This window comes from Wyeomyia smithii, chromosome 1 (assembly GCF_029784165.1).
Source record: "Wyeomyia smithii strain HCP4-BCI-WySm-NY-G18 chromosome 1, ASM2978416v1, whole genome shotgun sequence".
Taxonomy (NCBI): Eukaryota; Metazoa; Arthropoda; class Insecta; order Diptera; family Culicidae; genus Wyeomyia; species Wyeomyia smithii.
In genome coordinates, this window is record NC_073694.1 from 87,702,606 (window position 1) to 87,713,516 (window position 10,911).

The following is a 10,911-nucleotide window of genomic DNA, read 5'->3' on the forward strand; positions in this document are numbered from 1 at the left end:
GACATTACTACCAAGCTTTTAAAAAAGATAAGAAAACCCTTTAAAAACTAAAGAACATATAATCCATTAGACTCATTGGAAACACCATAATTTATATCTTGACATACACTAACATTTTCATAGGAAAATCTCATGCATTCTTTGTTATTTTCCTATAGAAATAACTTCACTAAAGGGACTGTTTCTTTCATATGATATGTACATGAAAACAAATCGAAGTGTTTGTTTATGAAATGTACTAGAATTTATTATAAAAATATAAAATATATAATATTTAGCAAATTTGTGATTGGTTGTTGACTGTTGAACGGCAATCCTAAAAATTAAGGCAAAAATGAATTACGTCGGTTATTCCTGACAAATGATTAATAAAAAATAAATTACCGGTTCAACGTCGGCCACTTGATCCCAGTTCCAATTATCTGTTCGTTGTTTGCCCTACGATTTGATAAGTGCCAAATTCTTCGGTGTAATCTATAGTTGTGAATATTTATGTAAGTTTGAGCTCAAATGGAGTATAGAAAAATAACTTACCCATTGGAGATAAGCAAATATCCTTCCAATCGCCCAATAAGACGCCGTCTTTTCGTGGTGTAGCCATTTTGAATAACCATCTGGATTATTCGATACCAAATCCAAACGTCAAAACAAAATTTCACAAGTACTGAAGAACTGACAAGAAGTGCGGCGACGTGTGTTTTTCATTAGATTTATCAATAAGATTTATGTTGGTTTCGAAACATGGCGGTTTTATATATTTACTTTATAAAATGTATTCCGCAATATTGCCGGTAAATTCAAATTTTTGCGGCACATGTTAGACGTAAATGAATATCAAATAAAATGGATGTGAAAATCCGATAATAATTATTTCATTGTGCGATTCGTAAAAATTATTGTATCACATTTAATTTATAAATGGATTTCTAATGGAATCATATAAAATTGAGAGATCTTTTGATATGTGAAATTCATTGGACGAATTCAATAGAGAATATATGTCGACTTGTTTCAGATAGTGAGCTTGACCAGATTCTCACACCCAGAAAAATATCATGTTACTTTCAATCAGATTTGTACGGCGGTTTTCAATCGACTTTACAATATAATCTAGATGATTTGGTTCTCAATCGACTATTAAAATTGGTACAAACAACAAATGAGTTATGCTAATGATGACTAGAGCAAGATACCTGACTTCATACATTTTGCTTGCAACACCTTTATAACGGTGCCATCTGATGACCTTAAAACTGTGATTATTAGCAAAATCGATTTATCATGCTCAATCCGCTAGATGAAAACAAAAACAGAATGGCAATATCGTATAAGGATATTGAAAATTAGATGATAGGACCATACAATGATATTGAAAAACATGCTTCACCTTTCACCACCTTGTCGTCATCACCAAATTAACAGTATACAAATTAGTTCAATTTTCGTTCACGCGTAGCGAAACTCGTGTCCGCTGCATACTGCAAGAGTAACGTATTGTGTACTTGTCATCTTTGGTTATGCTTAAAAACATATTGTTGAAACGACTATGAACGATTAGTCATACTATCATCAAAATAAATAATTTATATCATGGTCATCTCACACATTGACATTTATTTTAGTCCTGTTGTGATAAATTATTGTTATTATCTAGACCATATAGATTAGTCTGTTAAAAACACCGCACAAATCTGACCAAGCCTAAAAAGATAGCAATTACCTTAATTAATTACCTAAATTATTGAAACTCTTTAGTCTATGTTCCAACCTAAGACAAGACGCGACAGCTGGTCACCGTTACATTCAACCAATTTGAACCGGCTGCTGATTGGCTGAATCCGATAACGCAATCGTCACGTAGAAAATACAACGAGGTTACTTTTCACTGTGAAGCAGTGATGCTGGAGAGCCATAATTTAGCTATTATAATTGTTCATAAATAATGATGCAAAAGCATGCAAGGTACATGATATTACCGAGTAATGTATTTCACTGTTATAACTTTAAAAATGCATTGATTAATTGTTTTTTTACTATTTCGGTTGAAGTCCAAGAAACTTAGGAAGAAAACATTGATAGTAGAAGTATGCTTTATTGAACATAAAATAATAAATAAAAATTGAGTATTTTTCGCCCATATATTGCAATTTCAATTTGTTTTATTTTCATTGACCTGCAGAAGTTGTTAAAAATAATCATTCTGGCATCAACGGTATGGAACGTTCAAAAAGTAAGAGGGTGGTATTCAAGACACGACCGCATGACGTTGGACTACGGTATTCTTATATTCCATTAAAACAAATAATAGAGAGAATTGCAACTCTAGTATTTGCTGCAATTTTATCTAACAGTGCATTTCTGGATGCTGAGATGTTAAAACGTTATAAATAATAATATATACTAAAAGAATGGATATTTTTTATTTAATCGCTGTCATTTCATACATATTCGAATCAACCTTTTGTTTGCTGCACTACCAAGACAATCATTTAATTGAGCGAATTGGTAAAATTTTCCTATCTAAGCAAAAGCAAACTTTACGAAACTATCTGAAATTGGAGCTCAGAACGATTCAACCGAAAATTTTAAATTTGAAAATTGTTTAACATTTAATCGATAAAACTCATGCTAGGTTAGTTCCAGCCCAGCATATAACTTTATGTATTTGAAAAAAAAAAAACGTTTGGTTCAATAACTCAATATAGCAAGAGCTCAATCACACGTTTTCGGTAGTTGTTATCAAGGTTTGGGCGAGTGACAGGAAAATATCTTAACTTCTTCAGTTGTGATTTAGAGCATTTCTAATTGTTTTGTTATTTTTCACGATAGCGACAAGTTTGTTTCTTTCTCTGTGTGCGAGAAACAAAATCAAAACCGCGCACCGAGAAACAAAAACGAAAATTTAATGAATGCTCATTGAGAAAACTTGCAACTCTTTTTACCAATAACTTATGATACTCAAAAGTACCCGTTTTGATCTAAATCAAATTTCTAGTAAATAAGTGTTGATCATTCATAGGCAGTAATTTTTCCTCGATGAATAAAGACTGGCTGAAGAAGTTAAAATCGCTGCTGTAAAATCAAATTCACAACTGTGTTCGTTAAGACGTTTTAATATTTTCAATGACAATAATAATCTTCGATAAACACCCGCTATAGTTATTCACACACATGCTATAACTATCTAAACACGCGTTAAAACTATTCATACACACGCTGTAGCTATAGCTATCCATACACACGCTATTCCTTTCCATACATCCGATACAACTATCTATACACACGCATAAGCTATCCAACCATGTGCTATTACTATCCATACATACGCTATAACTAATCATTACACACGCAGCAGCTATCCACACACAAGCTATAACTATCCGTACACACGCTGAAGATATACACGCAATAGCCATAATATGCTACACATGCTAGTGTCTTACACACGCTATAGCTAGCCATACACACGCAACAGCACCATCCCTATCATCGCAAATGTCATAGAAATACAGATGCACATACGCTATATGTGCACACTGCACACACACCCAACGTTTTCACCCAACGATATCTGAATTGGATTACCGCTGGTGGGGTCCAGCTCAGATCGAAGGAGCACCGAACTGAATGAAGAAATGCAGCTTCCCACTACCTCCGCCGCTGCTGCCTGATACCACCGCTCTGGTTCTGCTGCAGCTCAGTTTGGCCGCTGGAATCAGCCACCGCTGCTGATTATACAAGACCGGCCTGGTGGCCTTTCACTTGTTAACTGATGACTGCTATGAGACGACACAGGCTATTATATAGCCCAAAGCAAAAATCCATCCGCGAGCAAACAAGAAGCGAGCTTGTGATTGGTTGAATGTGCACGACTTTTAACACAACTTTTAACTAGTTTAGTATCGAAAACATATTTAAATTATTATATGACGATCTTGCGCAATATTTCCCCTATCAATCAAGCCATTGGTGTTTAGAATCTGTTCAGTGGTAATGATAAAAGAAGCATTTTAAAACGGTGTTGAAACACCTGTTGCAGCTACCGAAAGCGAGCTCGTTATTGGTTGAATGCTGTGAGACTGTTTACAAAGTCAGATTGGTTGTATCCGTTAGTGTCGACTGTGCTTGTGAAGAGAGGTGGTGATTGGTTGCTCGGTATGATTTAGACAATCGATGTCATTTATCAATTTTTCAATAGTGTATCTCGAACAATAGGTTATTTTTGTTACATAAATTCAACCGTAAAAGAATTTCTGATCGGTTGATGCCAAAACCTCGAAATTCTGAAAAGAAATGACTGATATAAGCGCTCAAAACCTGACCACTTTTCCCTGGTTTTCCCCGGTTGAATTACTAGATTTTCAAATTCAGATGCCTAACTTCGATATAGACGTTAGTCCAACGTCAAAAAATTTCGACGGGGATGACGGCCGTTACAAAAAGAAAAATAAGAAGCCAGCTGTCGCGTCTTGTCTTAGGCTCCAACCGTTCCAACGGTTCCAACCAACGAATTTCGGCTGTATAAATGTGGCAACCCTGGTACTACCATCGAGTATACCACCGTTTCAAGCACAAACTGGAAACGCAATACCTATATTCGGAGCAGTGATATGAATCAGGGGGGATCTATCTGTCAAACATCGTGTAAACAACATATTCGGCAACAAGGCGTTTGTTTTGGTTTTTGTTCTTTTTGGTCATGAAATTGATCGATGTGAAATATTATAGAATAGAGATAAGTGACTTTTCACCTACGCACACTAGGAAACGTGTAAACCTGTGTAAAGTTGCTTTTGTTTCCTCCAAACTGTAAATCATTGCATCTCGTTGCTTCGACTTTTATCACTTTTTAACATTTTTGGTCGATTATGTTCAGCAGCTTCTTCCGATTTCTGATCACGAATAAAAAAATCATTCAGAAACAAGTTTAAAATATATAACGAGTGTTCAACTGAACATTTGTCCAGCTGCTAAAAACATAGCATTGCAAACAAAACGGCTATTGGTAAATATTTTCCTCAACTAGTGGCACTAATACATTCGTACGTAAAAAGGTCTATTGGAACGTTTTTTATCGAAACTCGAGAAACCGCGAAAAACTTTCATGAATGTGTTGTATAGTGTTTTTTCCCCATTATTGATCATAGTTACAAACATCATGGACCAACAAATGTCATGGACCAGAGTTGATCTGCGATAACGCACAAATATATGAAATTTGACAGCAGTGAATCCCCTCTGATATGAATTGAAAGAAGTTACTTGTAAAATTTTAATTTTTAAATACCTTTATTGTTTTTTAGAATATGTTTCACGGAGAAATCATATATTTCGTTATTTACCATTTTCAATCGTTGAATTTCTCTTTTGAGTTTTGAAACCTCTTCGAAATTACTGCTTTCTCCTACAGGATTGTTAGACGTACAATTTTGAGTTTTTACATCTGCAGACAAATTTTTAATCACGTTGAATTCTATAGAAAGATCAATAATTTTATCAGTAGGATAAACTATCTTTTGAAATGGCTGGAAAGGTGAATTTAATTTAATTTCTTGATTGAACATTGCTTTAGGTGTGAGTAGGAATCGTGCAATTGTAATAGTTCCTTTGTGAGGAATAGTACGAAGTTGTTGTCGATTTTTAATATGCCATACGATAACCCGTTCATCTGCTCCTCCAGACAGCAAAATTTCTTCGTTTGACGATACAGAAAGACATGTTACTTGCTTATTATGTCCGACAAAAATATTTTTTTGATGCTGTTTCCTAATGACGTGATAGTCTTTGGATCGTGGAACAAGAGTAATGTTGAATACATGTATAGGTCCTTCATTTGTGCCAACAAAAATGCTAGATTCTAAGGGGTTCATAATAACCGAGGCGAGTGGTTCTTGAAATATTAAATTAAGAAGCATACAACCGGAAGACAAATCGTAAATTTTACATGAACGGTCCGTCGATACTGAACAAAGCAAGGCTTTTATTCCACCTCTTCCTATGTACAAGTCCGTGACTGGCAAGACGTGATCAGAAAATGAATAAAGGGCTTTTGAAGTCTGCTTCTGAAACACCCGAACTATTTGCGACAAATTCCATACAAGCACCATGCCGTCTTGACCAGCGCTAGCGAAATGCGAACCATTGTCGGTAAAACAAATAGATGTCACAACTTGGTAGTGGCGCGTTATTGTTGTTATCATTGCCCCAGTCGCCATAAGATATACGTATATGATTTCCTGGACAGCTACTAAGCAATAATTTCCGTCGGGAGAAATTGCTACCGCATTAGCTCGTCCGGGTAAAACAAATCTGGTTGAAATAGGTTCATGACGGTTTATCGGCCATATATGAAGCATCGGTTTCACCATGTTAGCTGTCAGGATAAAATTTTGATTGATTGTACTGAAGGTATGATGGCCAGGAGCTCCGCCACCTTTGTAAGTGAGTAAATGGTTCCCTGTCCGTACATCCCAAACACAACAACTCCATAATTGCTCACTACAATCTCCGGTGATTGCAATTTCCACACAGTCGGACATTATCTAATTATGTTTCCTTGTTAGAAGTGTCAGATCTCCATCAAGCAATTATTATATTCGGTAATATTAAAACAAAAACACTAGCAAAAACACAGCTTAGAACACGTTTCTTAATAGTGAATAATTCCTTTATTCGCGTTGACGGTAGTGATAGTTAGATGCCTGTAAATAGATAGAGTGGCGACACTGTCAAAATAGGAATAAAAACTATCTGTCATTGAGCAATTGAGCAAACAACCTATTAAACACGTGTGTGGAAAAGAGAAAGGATGTTCAGTGTTACCAGTGTTACTAGCGTTACTTTAGATGACACGGCGCCACTCTACACGCTCATTTTTTGTTACTCTAAAGTGAGTTAGATATCACCCACTTTTGAAAAAAGTGGAGGTACCCTAATTAGGGTACTTTTACGGTTACTCACTTCTGAGTAAGGGCGTCATACGTCAAAAACTGAGTAGAATCTACTCTGTTAATGCAAACCAGAAATTAACGAAAATGAGTACAAGTTACCCAGTTTGCCTAAATACGGAAATTTAATGATTTCTGGTTTTTGTAAATCTGACTCAATAAAGAAAATAAAATCAGAACAATCAAAAACACAGATTTATTTTTCATCGAAACATTAGAAAATTTACTAAATCATTCCCATGTCTTCATTGAATGTGGCACCCAACCGGTTGACAGTTGCCCGTGAACTGTGATTTACATTTTTGTGCCAGAAAATCCGTCATCATTCGTCACCGAATACTGCGAAGGATTTAAATTGCATCGATTGTTGAGCACTGTACATCAATACAAATGTTTCCGTTTGTTATCACGAATAAAAGTCCGGCTTTAAACGGCATCGTAGAACATACAACATGCGGTTGTTCATTTTGAAGAGATCTTTTAGGTGTTTTCAAATCCTCTGCAATACTGATGTTGGGCTGAAATTATTAATTGATTAAGAAATTATTGATTTGATGACAGATCAGATACTTACTGCTAGCCAACGAATAAAAAGAGACACCAATTGTTCTTCCGAAACCGATAATATTGCTGTTGAAAACTTTTGACATATACATATACTCAGGGTGAGTAATCATCATGGATAATAACTCAAAACTGAGTAAACATGGTAATTATGAAAATTTGGGTTCATGTTACTCAATTGTCCAGTACTCGATTACTCACTTTTTGACATTTTGCATAAGAATACCAAACTGAGTAGATCCTAATCAGATTAGAGTTAAAATAAAGCAGCGTGTAGTTATATATACACGCTGCTTTATTTTAACTCTAATTTGATTAGGATCTATCACGCTCATTATTTGTTACTCTAAAGTGAGTTAGATATGACCCATTTTTGAAAAAAGTGGAGGTACCCTAATTTGAGTACTTTTACGGCTACTCACTTCTGAGTAAGGGCGTCATACGTCGAAAACTGATTAGAATCTACTCTGTTTATACAAACCAGAAATTAACGAATATGAGTACAAGTTACCCAGTTTGCCCAAATTTGGAAATTTGATGATTTCTGGTTTATGTAAATCTGACTCAATAAATAAAATAAATTCAGAACAATCAAAATCATAGATTTATTTTTTATCGAAACATAAAAGTTTTAAATCATTCACGTGTCTTTATATAATGCGGCAACCAACCGGTTCACAGTTGCCCGTGAACTGTGGCTCATGTTTTTGTACAGTACGCACACCAGAAAATCCGTCATCATCCGTCACCAAACACTGCGAAGGATTTAAATTGTATCGATTGCATGTATTGGGCACTGTACATCGATACAAATGTTTCCGTTCATTATCACGAATAAAAGCCCGACCTAAAACGGCAACGCAGGACACACAACATGCGGTTGTTCATTTTGAAGAGATGTTTTTTATGTTTTCAAATCCTCTGCAATAATGATGTTGGGCTGAAATTGATATGGAATATTGTTACATGTTGTTTGTAATGTAATTGATTAGGAAATTATTGCTTTGATGAAAGATCAAATACTTACTGCTAGCAAACGAATAAAAAGCGACACCAATTGTTCTTCGGAAACAGATAATATCGCTGTTAAAAACTTTTGACATATACATATACTCAGGGGTGAGTAAACATCATGGATAATAACTCAAAACTGAGTAAACATGGTAATTATGAAAATTTGGGTAAATGTTACTCAATTATCCAGTACCCGATAGCTCACTTTTTGACATTTTGCATAAGAATACCAAACTGAGTAGATCCTAATCAAATTAGAGTTAAAATAAAGCAGCGTGATAGGCACTCCAGTGATAGTGATGCGAAACTTATCGATACTTTTAAAAGCCGGACATCGATATTATCGTTATTTTTTTACGTTAACGATAATTATCGATATTATAAGGGTGAGCCATCCCTTTGGCATCACGCCATGTTTCAAGGGCTAACATCTCAACATATGTATAAGCCTAAGGAGAGACATCTGGCTTCTTACTCTTCTTCCTCACCCACCTCGATGATCCCTGTTGTATTTTTCGTAAGTGATGCCATTCACTCGGAAAATACTTGAATGTTTTAATGCTTTCATCAGCATTAAGCACAATTCCTCCTGCAGGCGATTGATTTACCATCTGGGGGTTACCGGAGAATCTGCATATTTAATATCCTTAAAATCAAACGTGTCATCCATCAAAGATTATGATTCATTCATTGACTCATATGAATTGTACTCTCCGCACAAGCAATATGCCTGAACAGGTATGTTCCAAACTTTACCCAGACCGGATTCAAAAGTAAAAATAAGCTTACACTACACTATTTACTTCCGACATTGAGCAGCGGTATGCTGTTCTTATGCTTCACGCAAAACCGTATTAACTCCTTGCGCACTTTTAGATCTTTGGTAATTGATATAAGTGATTATCCAAGTCGGATCTCTTACTTCACCCGTATTTGTACGCTTTGTACTTTATTTTGAATGTTCATTTGAAAATATTCTAGATTATAACAGGTAACATCATAAAAAAACATAAATCAAAACAAAGAAACATGCTGTTCAGCAACACTTCCAGCAAGCCTGATGATAAATTTTAACGCACTCGGGGTTTTCAATTTCAACCAATCAGCGAGTGGTTCCCAAACTGGATGCAAATCTATACCCAGTTGTCTCTCCTTATGTATAAACGAGATAGCACATCACCGCTTCTTTTCATACATCTTTATCTTACTGCTGACAGCGGGCACAAATTAATTTGAGCTCACACGGTAAGAGTCGAAAACCCATTAATGGGTACTTTTTCAACCATTTCGCCAAAAAGTGAGCCAACCCATTTAGTGGGTAAACTCGATTTACCCATTAACGGGTAAACCGATTAAACGTCAAAAACTGGGTCACTCATTTTGAGAAATGAATTTTCTCACGGAAATGGGTGAAATTTTACCCATTATTAAATAAACGGAAACTTTGTGATTATCAGTCAAAAAAATGAAAAGAAGTGAAGTGAAATCAATTATTTTTAATTATTTTTAAAAATGAATCTTATCTACGAAAACAGGAGTATTTTATCTGCTATCATCAATTGTCAGAATCGCTATTCTCTGCAACAAAGCCAATACCAGACGGATAGTGAACATTCTAGACCTAATATAAAAAAAATCTCACATTGTAAAGTTCAATACTTGATATAATATGCTGTTTACCTTGCAACTTCTTAAACGACGCAGAAATAATAAACAAAACAGATCGTAGAAATAACGCGTGCGAACAAATCGACAGAGCAAACTAAAACGATGCTTGAAGTATTTTTTCACTCATTAATGGGTAAACAAATGAGCCATTTTTTTTCTAAGAACATGTCTTTCTAATGCGTACAATTTTACCCATTTCACATTTTTAAATTTACCCATTTTTTTGACAGCCGCATATGACAGAAAAAATGGGTACAACAATACCCATTAATGGGTTTTCGACTCTTACCGTGCAGGACATGAGTTCATTGTCATTCACTGTTACTCGGTATAGGGATGCCAAAGGCTCGGGGTGAGCTGGGAGGGAGAAACGGATACGAAGCTGTGTGAGTTTCAAAATGAACCAGAATGAGCTGTCAATATAAAAAAAACAACAATATCGCACGCTAGACTGGGGGCTAATGCGGTCTCGATCAACTAGAATAGTTGAGAGAATTCGTCATCGATATTGTTTTCGGCACATTTTGCATGTTGTAGGATAAGTAGAACGATACACCGTGCCCCAGTGCTGAGTCAAGAAAATTTCCAGCTCTAAAAGTTCCTCGACCTGATCGGGAATCGAACCCGATATCACAACCGTGTGGGAGAGCCGACTGACATCGCTAACCACAGAACCACGGGGACCAGAATGAGCTGTCATTGACTGTCAATTTGAACC

The 10,911-nt window shown here is 35.7% G+C and overlaps 1 protein-coding gene and 1 long non-coding RNA gene across 2 annotated transcripts; both read right to left on the bottom strand.

Annotated features, from left to right (window-relative positions):
- Positions 1–240: 240 nt before the first annotated feature.
- Positions 241–2,414, bottom strand: LOC129728407 (uncharacterized). The gene is made up of 3 exons (XR_008728646.1): positions 535–2,414; positions 385–474; positions 241–316 (listed from the first exon to the last, which is right to left on the bottom strand). It is a non-coding gene; the product is annotated as an uncharacterized LOC129728407 (long non-coding RNA).
- A 2,856-nt stretch (positions 2,415–5,270) lies between these two features.
- Positions 5,271–6,717, bottom strand: LOC129718144 (WD repeat-containing protein 18). The gene is made up of 2 exons (XM_055668585.1): positions 6,434–6,717; positions 5,271–6,373 (listed from the first exon to the last, which is right to left on the bottom strand). Exons 1-2 carry the CDS (start codon positions 6,537–6,539, stop codon positions 5,280–5,282), a joined length of 1,200 nt encoding a protein of 399 aa, XP_055524560.1. The 5' UTR covers positions 6,540–6,717; the 3' UTR covers positions 5,271–5,279.
- Between the last annotated feature and the right edge of the window lie 4,194 nt (positions 6,718–10,911).

Coding starts and splice junctions, on each gene's coding strand:
- LOC129718144 (XM_055668585.1), bottom strand. CDS start 6,539: ATGTCCGACTGTGTGGAAATTGCAATCACCGGAGATTGTAGTGAGCAA. Junction 6,374..6,433: donor CCATTTACTCACTTACAAAG/GTGGCGGAGCTC, acceptor TTATCCTGACAG/CTAACATGGTGAAACCGATG.